Genomic DNA, 19742 nt, shown 5'->3' with positions numbered 1-19742 from the left:
GTTGATAGAGCAATACTGTTGAAATATAAATAATTCCCACTGCTATTATTTTCTTTCCATGGTTTTACAATATTGTAGTCACGCTAGTTATATTCTTAGTCTCCAAAGAGCTTGATTTTATACAAGTCATAGAATTATGATAAAATATGTCCATTATCTACACGCATATAAACACACGCACATGCCATTTAATTCAAACATACATGAGAAAATGTCTCACCTGATTAAAGGAAAAATACTTGATCTGGACAGGACAATAAGTGACAAAACAATATTATTAGGATAATTTTGCAGCCACTTTTTATTCCAAAAAGTTGTATTTTTGTAAACCTGACATTTCCAAAACAGTGCAAGTGAATTATAATACAGGTGAGCACGAGCTTCTAAATACAGGTGACATCAATAAGAGTGAACACATTCTTCCAACCACAAGTTCACAAAAAGAAACATACAATTTTACAATACATAAGGAGTGACATTCTAAGAAAAAGGAGTGACAATGGTGTGTGTACCCTACTGCGTATGCAAACCATGCTCCAAAAGCAATTACAGTATTCATGCCAGTAATCAATGTACACTAAATGAACCAAATCCTACTTTCATTTATATCCAAGAAACCCTAGCGAGCGGATGAACTTGGACAAAGGTAGAAATTAGTTCCATAACTCCCTTAATCCTTTAGTGAAAGCAATGTTATATATTCCCACGCCACATGGATACTATGCTTGAAACTCGTGCAAGACTCCAAAACGTGCCCATAAACAGCAGACATTCAAGAAAGTCAATGCTAAATATTGCCAAATGCAATTTTTGCACAACTGTTGCTTTCAGCAAGATGAGTTAACCTGCACATCACCGACTTGTATGTAGGGTCCTTCCTATTCATGTATCAAGGCAGAGAGGGTTGTCCTCACTGGTGTGCTCGGCATTGCAAAAGCCTTTCCCACTTTTGAGATGAAAGGATTGCTGAAGTGGTTTAGAGGCTTGGGCTTCACATTAAGCACAACTTCTCTCTCAGATAATCCAAGTGATTTGTGAGGCGATTTCAATTCGCAGGCTGTTCCAGTATTTTCTACAGTCTGCTGACTTCCTTGTCGTAACTGAACAAATTAAAGACTAGTTTATTCAGAAAAAACATAGCTAGTATTTTTGTTAGCTACAGTGGCCAAGTACCAGAGCATACTAGTGACAGCCTCAGAGTACACTAGCCCTGCCATAGCTTGGGGTGAACTGATGGAAATTCACTTCCAAGAGCAGAAACTTGGTTTTCCAAATGAAATGGTCACAAAACATGTTGTGAAAGGTGGCAAATGCTTTCTGATCTTGGGAAGTGAAATTCATCCCTGTGCCGTGGGCCACCAAAACTCTGAAATGACTGTGATCATCTTGATGTCAAGATGGAAATTAAATGGGGTTGCAACAGCATGGGCTCTGCAGTAAGTGAATTTTTCCTTAATTTTCCCCCTCCTTTCTTCCTGATCACATTTTTCTGAAATTGTTTTCTTCCTACCATAAAAGCAACTTGAAGGGTACTATTCATAAGAAGACACCCTGCACATTGCAAGCTTCGGGGCTTAAACAAAAGATCACTCAGGTGCCAGATGATGCATTTGAAAACGTTACTGCCCCACTTCTAAGCTTCCAGCCGCATAGCTTAGAGCCGGTGCAAAGTCAGCCTGCCACAAAAAAAATTGCAATGCCAATTCAGCAAACCTTTCAATGAAGTTATCCAAGACAATTGTTGACTTTGTCCCAAAATGGATTAACTGGAGAGAACCAGTACAGTGACTTCCCCGAGCTCTGCCACACAAGTGGTACAGCACAAAGGAACTAACAAGCAGCCGACAGATGGGAAACTCCAGAGCCCTAGAAGCAATTTCCAAAGTAACCATGTCTCTAGATTTTGATACAATTACATTTATCACTATTTCTTAATTTAAAAAAAAAACAACAAACAAACTAGCAGATCTATAGCACAGCTATTTTCTACACATTCTTGAAGTATATTATGTTTTCTTAAGATTTTTCGGTTAGAAACTGATTGCAACCAACTGATACTAGTGGGTTTTTTTGTTTGTTTGGCTTGTTTGGTTGCTTTTTAAGGAGTGGAAAGGTGCATCTACAGGATTTTAATACTAAGTACTGGTATGTTTCATTGTCAAATCTCACTATTCTAAGTGGAACCAACCAAGAGCACCAATGGAATTTGACCAAAAAAAAAAAAAAAGAAAAAAAGAAGAAAAAAAGAAGGAAAAAAGAAGAAAAAAAGAAGAAAAAAGAAGAAAAAAAGAAGAGTATACATATAAAACCAAAAGCATTTGTGGCAACAGAGCTACCGAGTACCTAACAGTGATGATACTAAGAATTTATGGATTATTTCAAGAATATGTCACTAATATGGCTAACAACTAGGTTTTCACTGAGTGACAATGTGTGCTGGATCAATAGTAGACAATTCAAGTCAGAGATCAAAAAAGTCCAGTGTGGGCTCAATCAAATGGGATTAAATTTTGTTTTTTACTTCAAGCAAGTAAGAAAAACATTTTTGCCTTCAGCCAAAAAAAAAAAAAAAAAAAATTGTCCAACATAATATGATATGCTAAATGGGTATTTTACCTTTTTTAAATCTTTTCTTCATATACTTTAAAAAGATGTTTCAAAGGAATAACTAAATCTTGATTTCTAAAATATTGTAATGAAGCATTTTTGGCAGATTTGAAATTAATTTTTTGTTTAAAAAGTGGAAATGAGGCATTTCAACTTTTCAAAGGGAATTTCCTCCTTTTTTTTGATGGCAACTTTCAAATTCAGTTAAATTCACAAATAGTTTCACTTGTCCCCTGAATTATTTTTTCAGCAAATTTAGGTTTTAGTAATCTTTTTGGGGTTCAGTTTTAGAGCGGGCAGATACTACAAATTCTTACATCTAAATTAATGGACTTTTTTTTCAGCAAGTATTTTAAGCAATTTCTTATTAAATTCATAGTTGTAAATCAATCTCATATCCAACCTCTATCTGTCAGTCTTAGGTATTTTTCAACCACAGAAAAAAATAGACACATTAGGTTTAAATACTAGCAAAACTAACTGATGTCAGAAATACCATGCTGTGAGGAATTCAATAGCCTCTAATACAACAGTGCAATCAAAGGTCATCAGCCTTTTGGTTTTGCACTCTGATGAAAAATCTGCAGTCCACTACACGTGGTTATAATAGGATTTGGCCTCAGCAGGTTTTTTTTTCAGATTCTGGCTTAAATGATCATTTGTTATACAAAATCTGTCAAATTACCAATGATTGTTTTAAGAAAGATATCTGAATAGACTAATAGCTTTTCTTGTCAAATGTTGAATCAATACACTTCATTCACTTAAAAACCATCTTCTGCCTAATGGGTGCAGATAGTTAAGTTAATAAATATTGATCAATACTGTAGTAATAGCAGGCACTTAATGCCAGCGGGGGGGGGAAAGCAAACAGGAATATGGATGTGGTTTTTTTTTTAAATTTGAAGCTATAATGAATTTGGCAAGGGAGAGCAAGAATAAGGCCTGATCTCAAGCAGATTTCTTGCATGTTCTCTGCATTCAAGTTTCCAAACCTCCAGCAGTTCTTTTACCTTGCCCTTATGGAAGAAGACATCCTCCAACCATTCATTCCTGCTTCACCTTCTACCATAGAGCTTGACCTTTCTTCCCCTTAAATGGATTTTATACCAATATGACATTTACTTCTTATTTACACAAGGTGCAAAGTACAAGTAGAATCTAAAACCAAGTCTTACAGAGTTCCACTATTTCTGTTCAGAAATCCAAGAGCTTTTTGAAGAAACATGGTTGAATTAATTACAACTAAGTTTCTTCTAATTCAGCAAAGTATTTGCTAAGGAATTACCAGTGAACAAAGTAGCAATCTGAGATCCTGTAACGTCTGCACCTTGACTAAACCTCCTTCTTAATGCTTGTGGAAGGATGACATTCAGTACTAGGAATACCCAGATAGAGAATCTCAAGATCCAAAGATCCAAACATTTTAACCCTTGCATCTACTTATCTCTCTTAACATTATCATATAAACAAACTCATGACTCGTGTATAAAACTCACAAGGCAGACCTAATTCTCATAGCTTGTAGCAATTTATCACTTGCTTTGATAGCAACAGATCACGATCATTAACAGTAGCTTTAAAACTATCCTTAACATTAATATGGCTCCATTTATTTATTTATTTATTTAAAATTCCAATGAATTTGTCAATGCCATAGTGGTTGGCCCAATTATAGCCTTCTGGTATCTCAGTTGTACAGTGCTAGACCATTATCAAAGCACTACAGACTGCAAGAGAAAACTTTCCAAAGGAAAACATTCCATGATGCTGTCTTCAGTGAGCCAAAGCAAGCTACAAGTCTTACTACATGTCACCGAGGAAGCGTTTTTGTCCTCTCCTGTTCAGGCCAGTAAAGGATAGACTCAGATACAGAACATCACATCTGTGTAATACTTTAGTTTCTTTAGTTTATAAATCAAACACCAAATTCAACTACAAAAAGAGATAGTGAAAAGACTTTGGCTTATTGCCATTAAATGGTCTATATACAACAATACCAAGCCTTGTGAATTAAGCATATAGGATTTCAGCTACTTTTATCTGCAAATCTCTCTTCTCTCTTGCATTGAAGTTTAAAAGTACAATAGGATTTATATATACATATATGTATTTCCAAGGATTTAGCCAGATATCAGTGCTTGAGTGAACTATATAGCTATTCAATAGAAACTATAAAACATTGATACAAATATAAAGACATAATCAATATAAAAAGCTTATATTTATAAAAAATATTTTTAGGTAACAGTCTTCCCCTGAGGGTATACCACATAGTTGGATTCATAAATATTGCTCTGCACTGCAGCTTGGTTACCAAAGTTCAAAGTTCAGCTCTTAAATGAAGTGTAAATCGCTCCAGTCACCTGACATGGCTGCAGTGGTTGCCTCAGGATATGTTCCCTAGCTTGTTGGAGTGATAAAGACACAGCATCAATGGGGTCTCCGAAAAATCTGGAGAAGATTCCTTCTTCCACATATGGAAGATACGAGAGCAGGACCTACAGGCTAGCAAGCACGTGGCACATGACTGGGCTTTAGTTTTTGCGGGCAGTTCACTGATTTTTCTGGACCCAGTCCCAACTATCTTCATTCTCCTTTCTGCTCTTTTCGGCCTCAATAATTTCTTTGTACCTCCGGCGGAAGAAGCCCATCTGCAAATCAAGAAGAGATGACAGTGGTAAGTAATAGTATAATTAAATCATAGAATCATAGAATGGTTTGGGTTGGAAGGGACCTTAAAGATCATCTAGTTCCACCCCCCCTGCTGCGGGCAGGGACACCCTCCACTAGAATTGAAACTTACTTTGTCAGAAAATGGTGTGCAGGAAAAAATAGCACAGGTGTTAATATCTAGTATCTCCTAGTGCCAATCTGGAATCATAGCTCCTTGTTTACATCAACATAAACCAGATCTCAAATCTTCACAAATACTCTGCTCCTTACAGATGAACTACTCTGAGAGAAGAGTCTTCTTATATGAAACATGATTTTTTAAAAAATGCACATAAAGTATTTCTAATAAACACAGACCAGAAGAGGCAGATACAAGTTTACTGGTTTCAAATAAAGACTAAGGCAAAATTTGGATCTGAACCTAAAGCCAGGCTTGCACCTGGGTCCTGAGTAAATGTTGCCAGAGTTTTATGAACTGTACTCTCAGTGGCCACAACTGCACAAAACAGCAAAGATCAGAGGAATACAGTACGCCCACCTCCCAGCATCCAAATTCCAACTATTAGCCTTTTTTATAAGAAACCCTGTTCCAGAAAAGCCAGCACGGGTCTATTACCTATCACAGGTGCTCCACTACCTTTCTGAAGAGCTCTGCTGCTATTTTGGCGTACCTGTCTCCAGAACTATCAGCCCACTGCTGTGCAACTACAGGTACTTCTCTTCCTGCCAGTAATCACTCAAAGTTCTGGTCTCAAATTTTCTATTTAAGAATCATTTACTTTAAGATGCTTTGGAGGAAACAGATAGCTTCAGACTCTTCACTAAGTGATTTCCCTTGTCCCATTGCTGCCAGTTGCGTAATCTGCCGCTCAGAAAGCAAAATACAAGCCTGATCCGACAAAACACAGAGCATCAACAATAATTCCTCCACAAGCTTTCAAGATGCTGCAGGGCTGATAATCACTTTTGCGTATCTCCTTGTTTCCCAAACCCCTGTACTTAGTTAAAGAAATGCAAGTGGTTTTCATTTCAGTTTGGATAAAAACCTTTCGTATCTCTGTTTTTTTAAGTCTTTCAAATAAACAAAACCGATTTTAATGACAGACTTTGGTAAGCATTCAAGAATAACTCCTCTAACTTAGCAGTGCGCTATTGAGACCATTGAATCAATATTTTGTTCATCATAATTAAATATTTATGTAACTCCTACCACTCTAAACCTGTTTTCTTACTCCTGCTGGGTAAAACATGATGCTTTAGTCTTCCTTTATCAACCAGTTATTGCCATCCTTTATTCCCAAATTGGCTATATGTAGAAATATTTTATGCTATTTTGTCACTACTAAGTTTCTGTTAAGTTGGGCTTTTTTAGCAACTTTAATTTTCTTCAAGTATATTTTAACTCACAGGTTTCTGAAAAGCAACTTGTTCAAACTGCCGAGGGTGCTTCTCCAGCAGAGCTCCCTAAAGCCCAGGTCCTTGCCGGTGCTCTCAACTATGTCCTGAATCCACGCCAACACAAGACCAGACACACACTGTCCTCTCACCACCCCTTACCTCTGCTGCTTGGCTTCTGTGCAAAGGACGCAGAAGCTGCAGTGTGGTCTAACAAGCCCCTTTTTTTGGATAAGTGTGGATCACAGCCCTGGGGCATGCTATTAATCTAGAGATAGGTGTACCCTGCTGAGTACATAGGTGTACATTACATGCACACCTACAACCACTTTATAAATAATAGGTAGGCATACACATAAGTGCCTATGATCTCAATTTTAGAGGTCCCATGACCTTCTGGAGGCCCCCATGAATAACTGGAACTAGATCTTAAAAGTCATTTGTTCATAGTCTTGTGCACAAACTATGGACGTAGTCTCTTTCCCATCTATCATAAGCAAAGCTTTATCTGCTGCTCAATACATGCAAAACCATGTATAATCGCGGTTCTGTTCTGAAAAACCACCTCATGAAAGGGACAGTGTTGAATTTTGGAGGGCCACATCTCCCTTGCCTCCTAGGATTTTTCAGAACAGTGTACGCAAGGATTCAGAAAAAGAGAATTAAAGAAGAGTTCCTCTAGTTCCCTATTCTTTAAATTTGCTCTAGAAATCAGATCAAGTTTTTTCTTTAGCAGAAAAATATCATTACTAGTAATTTTTGTACTTATATCAGTGCAAAGGATGTATTTTGAGAAGACATGCTCAAAACAGCACCATCATAAAATCCCAGCGAAATTTCACCATTGATGCCAACATGCTTCAGCTCAATGGAGACTTGAAGCCAATAGCAAAAGTTTCCCCAGATTTTCACAGGCTAAAATGGAGGTGAATTATTTATTGATAATAATTAAAAAAAAAAAAAAAAAAAAGCGAGCGGGGGTAAGAACCTACTACTCCTCTGTTGTTCAGCCCCAGTAGGATTAATCGTAGGTAGTTTAGTCACAGGAATCTGCAGATACTCCTTACATATGCTCAGGGAGCAGATGTGTTGAAGAAGTGGGTACCATTTTTGTATTATCAGTTTTTATAACAGACCTACATGTTCTGCACATTAGAAAAAGAAAATTGCCACAGGACTTTGTTTCCTAAGATTAACAAAAGAAATTCAATTGGTAGCTTTTAAAAACAGGTTTTAAACCCTTAAGGTTTCCATCCTTCATGCAACCACATCCTTGGTACCATAAAATCCTCTCTTGAAGTTATAATCAAAATTATAGAAAGGCTTTTTAATTTCCTCGAGGGCCAAACAAACAAAAGCAAATTCCTTCCTACTGTTATTTTAATAAAAATTGTCTGTTTGTGAACATCTGCTTCAGGAATTATCTTTAAAAGTTGGTTATGATAGTTTTGGTATTTTACTATTTTGTTACTGGATACAGAATGCTTTTGTATAACTTTCCAGTAGGGCAAAAAAGTGAGCTGAAGACCGCAATAAATATTAATGAAGCATGAAATCCTACATCTAGAGGTGATTCCACTACAAAGCTATATATGTTTACTTGTTGTAAATGATGTGGATAATCTAAAATTATGTAGAGGACCTAAGTGCAACCAAAAAGAGAAACTGGACCTTAAGGTTTTGGTTTTTTTTTTTTTTTTTTAAAGAGTGGTCAGGGATTAGATATATTTCCGATCCCTGAAAGGCAAGGATGTGCTTGCTTTGTTATGGATACTGTTCCTTAGTGTTAACACAGCATATTTCCACTTAGTGTGATAGAGTCCCTATCATCACCAGAAAGGGCTTTTTTTGGTAGTGGTCATGAAGAAATCACAACATTGTTCTCACAAGAGACCACACAACCCACATTTCCATCTCCTTACAATAAACTGATTTCATTAAAAATGACAGCAATATTAACCCATATGGTGAGGGCTGATAAGTGCCTGTGGCAAGCTGGAGAGAAAAAGTGAATTTAACATACAGTGAGGAGATAACAGGGTAATAAGGAGGAGGACACTTGGACAAAAGCAGAACAATTGATGCAACATGGGGCTGACTATATACTGGCTCTTTTGTCTCTGGGGCAAAAGTGACACCAGAAGATCTGTTTTCTGTGGCTAATGAAAGGGAACTCAGAAAACCCAGTGAGGACAGCACTGCTGGGACTCAGTCCTGGATTTCCAGTGGGGAGAGGAGGAGAGATTCTCAGCCTTAACAGGAGTATTGCTGTGATCTCATTTGTGGAATGGGTGTTTACAGTGGGCCAGTGGTCTCCAACCCATGTTTCATGGGCAATGAGTCTCTAATATTGCTCAGGTCTCCCAAACTCTGCTTTCTTTTATACAGACATCATATACAGATGTATGCACATGGCAAAGGAATACCCAAGTCCAGAGCTGTAACCCCACCATGCAATCTCTGAGTTCACACCACCACATGCAAGGAAAGGACTGATGACAAGATTTTGATCAGTAAACCTCTGCCTGGGGAAAGCACTCATGAGAGGAAGAGCAACAGGAGAACATATTTACAGGAGGCAAGGAGAAAGTACTGTAGGAAGCTCGAGGGTTATAAAGGCAGAAGAGGCATCAGCCACCAAAGACGATGCAAGAAATGAGAAAAGCTAACTACTGTCAGCATTTCAGAGTTGGGTGAAAATTATTTGGGAAGGCTGAGGAGACCTTCTTGAGTTATGGGCCTTTTGGGTCAGTGTGGCTGAAAGAAAGGACTCAGGGGTGGGACACTGCTCAGCATGCACCATGCTTTACTCTTAACCCTGGCAGACCTCACCAGAGGGGAACTGCTATGCCAAGGGCACCATCTCCTACTTTGTTTCTTCTGTGTGCAAACACAGAGGAGAAAGGGCCATTGAAGACTTTGGGAATATAGGGACAGTCCCGAAATCCTGGGGCTATCAGTGTCACTCACAATGGATTTAGGCCCCATGCCAGGGAAAGGAGAGAGTATCTGAATTGTCTGTGAATCCACAAATTGTCATATTTCACAACTGCCATAATAAGCTGCAAATATGTCTGCTTGCTTTTAAACAAATCCAAACAAATTCAGGCAGAACCAAACAAAATGCAAAGAAAAAGCTGGCCTGGTCTTTACCAGAAGTGACAAAAAATAACCAGTCCTTTCTGGAGGTGCTTCAAGTAAGTATTAGAGCTGCTATAAATGGGTGGCTTAGATTCAAAACCTGAAACCATCCATAGGTTTTACACACATCCTTTAATTCAGTTATTCCAGCCTATGTACCCTTTTCTAGTATAACCTTACTGCCATCTACAGTATACACTGAGCAGAAAGCATGTTCCTGGCAAAACTGAACAATAAAGCAACAGAAAATCTGTGTTACTTGTAGGCCGGGGAATTACACCTGTTATTGTGAAGTTATTTCTTGCCATGTCACAGCACTGTCAAGTCCTCTATTCAACCTTGAGTATTTAAAGTCTCTTTCACTAGCGCACACAACTTCCCTTAGCTGTCATGTCAGGTTTAAACACTTTAAAAATCACAGATAAGTCATATCTCATAACACTCACATAAAATTGCATTCTTCAAGCACTCACACAAACTGAAAACTTCAGTCAAAGTGATTTCAAAGTGTTGAATTAACATCACAATAAATTGTCTTTTTTTCTGCTGCTATTTTCTGCACATCCAAAGGCTGAATTACTGGACTTTATATTTTCTAAACTCCAAAAGTATAAACATTTACCCAACATTTCCTGCAGTACCATCCTATGGCTATCTCTCTAGGGTGCCAATTGGAAGTATGTTTGAAGAGTGACGATATTACGAAATAAAATTTAATCTGCAGTTGGGAAAAAACAAAGATGATCAGAGGGAAGCAATATCACTGCCTTTGTTATATTCACTTTGGGTAAACATCTAAAGCATTTTTATCATGTCCAGTGAGGCTTATTCTCCCAATTAAATAAAAAGAGAAATGGTGTGAAATGTGGATTGTAGAAGAATGTTTATGTTTTGCATTTTTTAAAAAAATCTTTTTCCCATTAACATCATCCATTAAAAAAACAAGAATAAATCAATAAGAACAGTTACACACTGCTGTAAAAAAATCTCCATTATGTCTTGATTTACTGTAGTGTTTTGAGACTATAACTGAGCTAGGCATTGAGGTTTGTGAATGACAATGTTCAAACAGAATCCAAAACTATATCATAGACTTTTGCCAGCTTTTGTACAATTTTTCAATTAAGTTTCTCTAGTGCACACCGAGGTACTAAGCTGCACACAATTAATATTGATTTTTATCAGTATGGCTCTGCTGACAAATGTCTTCTAATGGAGGTTAGTGGCCACAGTACAAACCAACAAGTAAAGAGAGCAAACTAAGTGCTGACATAGGTGTAACTAAGAAATAAAACGAAATTTAAGAACCACTGAAGAAATCTCCCGTTGAACTAGGCTTTGATACGATACTTTGGGTTCAGTGCCTTAAACCACAAGCTGTCTTTCCTCTATCATACAGTTTCTTCATCTACTGTAAGCACTATCAAGCCATACCTGATGAACAGTCTGGACTTATATCATTAATCTTTTACTGCCATATCTCTTTAATCTAGGCAGAGGTCCCAAGCCATTCACCCTGTGGCCCTTCAGAAAGAATTAACTTACTCTTCACCTTTTTTTGGGTGTGTGCCCCTTGGGCACTTCTCCCTTCTCATAAACAGTACCACAGCTAGAAAAATATGCAGCTAATCACGGTTCAAAGCGGAGATAGGAACCTCACCCCAAACAAGATGCCACTAGTCAGCAGAGCATCAACACCCCCAACCTCTGCAAAGCAGCGCTGCTGAGATTTAAAGCACAGAGTGTTTCTCCATGCGGAGATCGATCACTGGTTAAGTGCATCTCACTCTACTACTGCCAAGGAGGCAGGAAAAAATACTTTGCACTTGGGTTCGTGTGGCCCTGGATAATTCTGGCAAGCCACCAGCTCCAAGAGGATGCACTGCTTCCTTCCTCCCAATTAAAGGACCCTTGCCACAGCACAGAGGGGTCACGAACAGATATTGTGTATCAGCTTTTCCACAGAGGACTGGCAAACGGCCACCGCCTGGGCCCCCCTGTGAGGAAAAGGCATGCTTGGAAAGCAGCCATGTGTCCTGCCTGTAGTTAAAGGAGAAACTGTATACTTAGGAGGAAGGATGATAGGGTGGTTAAGGTAAGCTCATGAGGACTCGAGTGGTCTGGCTTTGATTATTCAGTCTTCCATTGACTTTTTGAGAGGCAAATCCCTCAACTTTCCTGTAATGGAGGTCCTCATTTGTTCAATGAAACGTGTTCAAGAAAATAAATACGTATGCTTCAAACATCACCATTCCACAAGTGGCTGGTGTGTGTGTACGTATACACATACAATATATACTTTGAGCAGCATGCTCGAAGATAAGTTCTCTACAAACTCTTTGTTTAGCTACTATGGAGGAATTTGATACCTAGTACCTGTATCTGATCCCAATGTATTGCAACAGATAGACATTGTTATGGCAGAAAAGCATTAGCAATGTACACAAAATTGCACTTAACTTTTAAGTTACTTTCATATAGCCTGGCTAAGTGATTTAAGATATTACTGTTAGTACCTAGGGGGAAGATCTGTAGTCTGCCATAGATTTTAGAAGGAAATCTATTTTGTATGCTGTAGTAGTAAAATAAGCATAGTTTTTAAACACACATTTTATTAGGCTGCTACTCTATAATGTTGAAATAATAAGAAAAACTTGAAGTGCTTTTTTTTTCTTTTTTTTTTCTTTTTTTTTTGCTAAAAACAGTCAGTCAATTCATAAACTTAGCTCAAGTGGTCATTAAATAAACTATTAATTTAACCAAATGCTTTATGTCTATCTCAAAGGCCAAATTTTCAAAAAACAGTCACTAAGGCTAGGTACCTCAAAGTAGATACACAGTTCAGATGAGCAGCTTGCATGGAGGAGGTGCATTTAGGTGTGCGAAAGAGATAACTGCACACAGAGATGAACACTGGTATAGACAATCTAATTTAGTACTTTGGTTTCTTTTAATATGACATGCCTTGCTGTTGTCACTGATGCTAGAGTGTCGCCCCACTCTAAACACAAAGCCCAGTCATCAGTAATTTGTTCCTCGAACCACTTATGCAACTTTTCTTGCAGGAATTGTTCAGTTGGCTTTAGTGGACCTACCTGCTAATGTGGTGAATAAAGCTGGTAGTTCTGGTGTCTACCCTTGCAACATCTTTACCATGTAGGTAAGATCTAGTTTGCCTCAGACAAGACTCATTCAGCTAGCACTTGATTCATTTGTGCATACATAATATATTTTGTTAAGGACTTAGTACTTACAATACTTTAGAAATGACGAGGACTCCAGGGACTGGACTTCTAAAGATCTTTCAGTTCTGGTAACTTGAGTTTACTGAAAACATGAACTTCTTGCAGGATGGTAACTGTACAGTAACTTGCACAACAGATGTTACCAGTATACTTATAAGTGTAATCAAAAAGCGAATTAGCCAACATTAAAATTTATAAACACTTTCAAATAGTTTAAAGATTTTTTTTCCTATTGCAAAATTTTACTAAGTAGTTCATTTTTAAAAAAGTCATAGAACGAACACAGCCATCATCCAAAGTTCATCTCTGATGATCAGTCTCAAAAATTAGAAAGAAAACAACGACTATTGCAGATATGTCTGGACAAATTACTATATATTGATTTCTTTAATCTCAGCAGGGAATAAGACAGTAATTAGATATATCATTCCTGTAAGTGCAATTAATTTAAGACATATCTCAATCCATATTTTCCATTTCCTCTCCAAAAGGGGGAAAAAAAAAAAGGAAAAAAGAAAAACTACTGAAATATTTCTGGCTTTGTGTGAAAACGCGAGACTAAATATTAAAGACTATTTCTGGAATTAATAAAAAGTAGCTTTACAATCTTATTTTGATATATTTGACCTGCCAAAAATATTTGAATAAAAGTTGTACTATGTCTGTAATTATCAGAATAAATTACTTTCATGGATTTAGCCGAACCAGGAGGAAATGGGTATGGCTGGTATAAGTCATAACACAGCATTTCTCACTGTGACACCAAGCTTAAAGAGAGAATTCAGACTATGCAAGTCACATTTGCTCTGTTCTTGGCATTTGGGTCTGAAGGATGCTAACGACTTCCAATAAATACATATGTTGTGTTCCAGCAGTGGGGAACCTTGGAACCTTAGGTACCTATTAGCAATTTTTCAGTCTACACACATATTTCTTTTTTCTGGTTTGGGCTCCTGAAAATGATGGCTATCTTCTTTTCAGAAAGATGTTCTGAACCACAACCCAACCTCTCTCTTGCCAGTGGATTCAATTTATTCACACGGTGCCAGCATGAGTGCAACATAGCTGCAATGGCTGTGATGTTCTCAAAGTGCCCTGGCATGCACAGCTCCCATTTGAAGGACACTGAGACCAGAGAGAACGCTCAGCCCCAACATTACTGTTGTACATTTAACATGGCTCCTTTTATCCGGAAAAATAACAAAGGCATTTTACAAGTACTGGACATGCATCACCACTGCAATGTTGCCAACCTTGCTCTTGAAGGGTGGTGAACAAATGTTACATGGTAGCCAGCAAACCCACTGGGGAAGGCAGTGTTTTGGTGGCAAGAGCAGAATTAACTATTTACTTGTGTAGGAACAAATAAAAGATGTCCAAACACAATCTTCCTCTAACATCTAGTCAGGATTCAAAAAGCACTGCAAATTACCCAAATAATCTACTGTAGAAAACCCAACATTTGAGCCACTGTTGCCAGAATACAAACCCTTTTGGTCTTGGGAAGCCAAGGGTCTGCAAACATTTTGTGATGCTCACTTTGGTCCAAGAAAAGGAAACATAACAGAACACAGTTTTGTCTGTTCTTTAAGAACATAAGCAGACTTGAAATGATCCACCAGATTTCTTCCTGGTGAAAAATGTCATTATTTGTACAACCAATCAGTTCCACTGCCCCATTCCCTCAGGGTTTCCTAGCTGCTATATACAATGAAGATCCATCCATGTTTGGGAGGTAATATAGGTTTGGTTTTGAATCACAGAAGCTAATTATCACCTGACTGCATTTTTATTATTTATAACAGGATAATACTGAAAAAGCCCAATTCTAGACCTATTGAGCCTAGAATCTGTGTCAAAGAAGTAGTATCCCTGAAAAGCCTACATATAAGATTAGCAAGTAACAACTTGCTTGAAGCAACTAGATGGATGGGTAACAAAAGCAACAAAATTAAAAGTTTATCAGTTAAAACTCTACAGAATTCAATGATCTGAGGACTACAGAAAGAGGAATTTCAGAGAACACAAATGAAGTCACAGTTTTTGCAGTTTTGATGGACAAACGGGACAGGTATGGGCTGTGTAGTTCCTGCAGCTAGGGATCATACTTTTATAAATGAGACAAGCTGAAAAATGAGAGTACAAAGCTGGGCAGGAACTTGTAAGAAAGTCTGAGAAACCAGTGTTGTATGGTTTGAAACTGAGGAGAGATTGTGGAGAAGAAAAAAAAAAAAGAAAGAAAAAGGAGAAGCATAGATTTCCCTTTACAAGTTCTGAGGCAGCTGGTGCATCCATCTACATCTCTGCAGGGAAGACCTTTGTCAGCTGTGAAATCCACCCTTCCCATCACTGGCCCCTAGTAAGTGCTCCCACAGAAAGTTGAGCCAACTGCCTCGTTTATCTGAACATCCATTATGATTCTTAATTTTAAAGCATCACCATAGTAAATAATCGTTTATTCTTGGAATTATATGTACAGAAAGGAAAAAGCACGTGAACTCTGAATAGGCACAACAACTTTCATCAAAGATATGAAATGTCACTCAGGTTCAACAGGTTTCTCTGTCCCCACCTCTAAAACCAACATATGAAGCTATACAGCTGTGATAATGGGTGGGTTACACCCACCTGAGAGACTTTTTTAATTGAAAAGTGTTCTTCCTGGAAAGATTATATATATAAATAATTATAGATAGATATATAGCGAGGAAAAAAAAATATATATAGGGAGAAAAGCCAGACTTCTCACCTACGCTGAAAACCACAGGTTTTGTACCACAACTGTATGTGCCTATGCACCTCTGGGGGAATATAAAAAAATAAAAAAAATTTAAAAAGCAGTTTTATTTCATTGCAGAGGAGAGCTACTACTCCAAAACCTGGCCACCAGGAAAGGGAGACGGTACAAGGACTGGCCAGGAAATGGTAGTTAGCCTCTGTCACCTGAGCTGTAGATAAAAGGGAGAGAAAATGTTTTTGGGCTTGTAACACAGGATACAGAGCAACCACTGGCAAAGAATAAGTGCAGAGGTTGGGTTTTTGGTTGGGTTTTTTTTTTTTTTTCCCCTCTGCTGGAAAATGGTGAGCTGTATGTTTTGGCCCATTGTAAAAAGGCTTAATGTTTGAGGCCCTAAGTAAAGGAAAGTGTCTGCTTCCAAAAGGGGAAAACAGTGGGGTTTGCTCCATAGGTGAATTTCAAGTTAGCTTTAGTCGTAGCTTCAGATATTTTCTGAATGCTGAAACAATAGGTGAGGCAGTGGCAACTACTGCATGTAAGGGAATACAAGTGTTATTTTAAAGACACTCGTGCAGTTGTAGAAAAAAGTCATAAGGCTTCTCCAAGCAAGGAGCCCAAATGCACCTTCGAAAAACATGCCTGGGTTTGTCTGGCTTTTTAAAAGAACTCCATATTTCATAAAGAAAGCTTTATATTTTGAAGTTTGTCCCTTAAAGCAGTGCTAGCAAACAGCTGCATCCACACATACAGCCCCTGCTTAAATGAGGATTTTGCAAGTCCAGCACTTGGTAGGACTCATGCTGCCCATTGAAAAAAGCCAGTTCAAAGCCTGCACTAACTCAGCTCAGTAGGTAGAAGTGTCTTCACAATATTTCTCCTAAAAACTAAAAACAAACTAACAAACAAAAAAGTCTTCAAGCTCTCATTTTAAGACAAAGCGCAAAAACATTCTGCCTAGCACGTACTGAAGAGCAGGAACCCCCTGGCTAAGCAAAAAACAACATATGTGGGTGCTATTCTGCTTGTCCTCAGCTTTGCAATCCTGTCAAAAATCCAGGGTTTGAAGCAGAAGAGGGTCTTATGTAATAAGAGACACCCAGAGATCAATTCTTTGCCCCAGGAATCCAAAACCTATAAAACAGTGCCAGAAAACTCATTTTAGACAAGTCAGAGCTTGGATACCACAGGGACAAGCTCAGTTCAGAAAGAAACTTAATGTCTAGATAAATAAGTTTAGATGCAAGTCCAGCTCCTGTGTTAAACATGCCACAAAGAAACAAAATAATGTTACTGCAATGAATATAAAATCTTTGTTTTGCAAATCACTTCCACAACTGGCTGCACAGGTCTCTCAGCTGCCCAAATGCCCGGTCTGGTACTTGCTTAGACATTCTCTCTTTGACGTCCTCTGGGCACAAACCTTTTTTTTTTTTTTTTCCCCTTTCTGTGCACTTTATCTAAAATGATATGGATTGAATAATTCAGTCCACAACTCAAGCCAGTTCAAATGTGGAAACTTCAATTCACAGCATTGTAAAGCACTACTATTATTAATAGAACATTTATTGTGTTAATATATCATGCTTCAGTTTTTCATGTATGCCAATTCTCCCCCAGTTTACGCGTGCATAAATCCACTATACCCAAAGGCGACCTTGTCCCTGCGCATGGCTGCAGTCCTGACAGCTGAGGAAAGCGTGTGTGGGACAGCACTCCCTTTCCCTCCTGAACTCTTGCCAGTGCTTGTGAAACCATGGGCTCGTCTAGCACGTGGGGAGTTGACCTGAAGCAAAGCAACCTCCTCCCCTGCTCCACTCTCCACAAACATCTGGAGGCCACCAAAGAGGTGCAGGCCAATCTCCGCAGTAAAAAGCAAGATATTTTGCTGTGAGCAACAGCATGAGAGTCCCTCCTGCTCCCCTTGGACATGGGAGACCACAGGCGAGGCGTGAGTGAGGAGAGCGAGCTGCACTGCAGAGGAACTGGCAAGAGTGGGAGCATGTCCCCATGGATCCCTGCACAAAGGCATCCAGAGTGGATGAACAAGAATAGCCACAAGTGTCAGGGTAAAACTGGACTATCCAGCAAAATAGGCAAAAATGGGGCAACTCTTGCTGGTCTGCCTTATGCATGGCATCTTATGGAAGTCAGGGAAAAGTTGCTCACCTCCTCTGAATCTGTACACACTTAAATGAGAGGAAACATGGTATCTACATGAAACACTAAAACAGAGAAGCAAAGCCGGTCAAAAACTGATCAAGCTCACACCAAAAAGCTTGTGTTGTGTGTGTAAGCATGGCTGTGGTCTTGCATGTGAATAAATAAGCTTTTATTTGAAGTGAAACAACCAGGCATTTAACATCACTTCCATTGACATGGACCCCCTACACTGTGCAATTTTAGACCTACAAATAATGAAATAATTACCATCCTAATCTTACTGTACGCACAGTAACCTTATTCTGATTCAAAATAGAGTTTGGGACTGGAATGCCCCTGAGATCTCACTCCTGGTAACGCCATTAATGCCAGCAGTATCTAATGTGAAATATTTACATGCATTCTAATATTTTTCTGCAACTTTAAGGAGCTGCTTACTCTGGAAAATACCAACGTGTTCAAGGACTTGTCCGTCGTGTTGCACCACAGCGCAGTCATGCACACAGTGAGAGCGTACCTTCCACACAGGGCTGAGACACAGTCTCTGCCAGTGAGCCCTGCACTGCTGCCAGTGCTCAGCTCCCGTATACTGAGTTTGCTCCAGCTCCTGCTCTGTTTGGTGTAAACAGCTGCCTTCCAGGACCACAGTTTAGCTCTGATTAATTTCTTAATAAAACTATAATTTAATTTATACTCTAGTCCTAAAATTTGGGTCATTCTAGTTCTCACTAGTGGTTCTAAGATGCCCAAAACTCCATCTAATTCAAATCTCTTCTTTCATTCCACAGTTAAAGACTAAAACACATCTAATACTTTTTTTTTTTTTTTTACTTCTTCACACACAAAATTTAGGAATGACTGTAGGATATACTTGGCCAATTTTGTCTAACAAATCTTTACAGTCAGACAATTAAGATTCCTCTGTAGGACTGCAACTTTCCCATGTCAGTTTTATCTCAGACAACTTTAATATTGCCAGTAACTTTAATAAATATAGCAACTAGTAAGTGCAACGTATTACTTATGTATATTTATGTTCCAGCCTAAGACTTAAATGCAAACACTGACTGATACTAGCAGCTACACACTTTTAATCACTTTTCTCTAAAACAAAACCTTAAGTTCTGGGTTCCTTTAGTAATCATGCCACTGGATAAAGCACTGGAGTGCAGCTGACAAAGCCTGGCTTTTACTGCCATCTCTGTCACAGGACTCTGGGCAAAGCTTCTCACCTTGCTTTGCTTCAGCACTTTAACATCTGCATGCGGAAAGGGCGATATAAGCCTGGTGTTACTTGTAATTATTTGCTGCTTTCACTCAGAATTTCCCTCAAGGCTTTCATGCAAAAAAATGAATGCAGCTTCTTCATGTGTACTTGAATGATCCCTATAAAATTTAAAAGAGCTCAGATCTCAAGATTAAGCCAGGAAGCAAAGGACTGTATTAGTTCTAGTAGAAACCAAGAATTGAACTTGTGTCAGATTCTCATGGAGACTCACAGTGAAAGGTGCTATTGCACATTTTCAAACAGTTCATCTAGTACCTTTTTACCTTCAGGAAACGAGCCGTATGAAATCACTCATATAGGTATCGGCAGCACTAACTCCTTTTTCAAAACTGTGTGTCATTGGGACATGAACCCTGGGCCTCTTCCAGTCTCACATTTTTCCATTCTCATGGTTATTCTGCCATCCTAATTACGCGGACTTTTTTTCACTCTTTCTGCCACAGAAAGCAAAAGCATTTCCCGTGTGCCAGAAAAACAGAAGTTACAAGATATT

General features: G+C 38.5%; 1 protein-coding gene across 2 annotated transcripts in view; it reads right to left on the bottom strand.

Annotated features, from left to right (window-relative positions):
- Positions 1–277: 277 nt before the first annotated feature.
- The window catches only part of ITGA9 (integrin subunit alpha 9), a 231951-nt gene continuing 212486 nt past the window's right edge, over positions 278–19742 (bottom strand). For both annotated transcript variants that reach the window (XM_054817092.1, XM_054817093.1), the window contains one exon: positions 278–5261. In XM_054817092.1, coding sequence (XP_054673067.1) covers positions 5163–5261 — 99 coding nt within the window. In that variant the 3' untranslated portion in view covers positions 278–5162. The remainder of the gene's footprint in view (positions 5262–19742) is intronic.

Source organism: Grus americana, chromosome 2 (genome assembly GCF_028858705.1).
Source record: "Grus americana isolate bGruAme1 chromosome 2, bGruAme1.mat, whole genome shotgun sequence".
NCBI classification, from domain to species: Eukaryota; Metazoa; Chordata; class Aves; order Gruiformes; family Gruidae; genus Grus; species Grus americana.
This window is presented reverse-complemented; position numbering and strand designations above follow the sequence as displayed.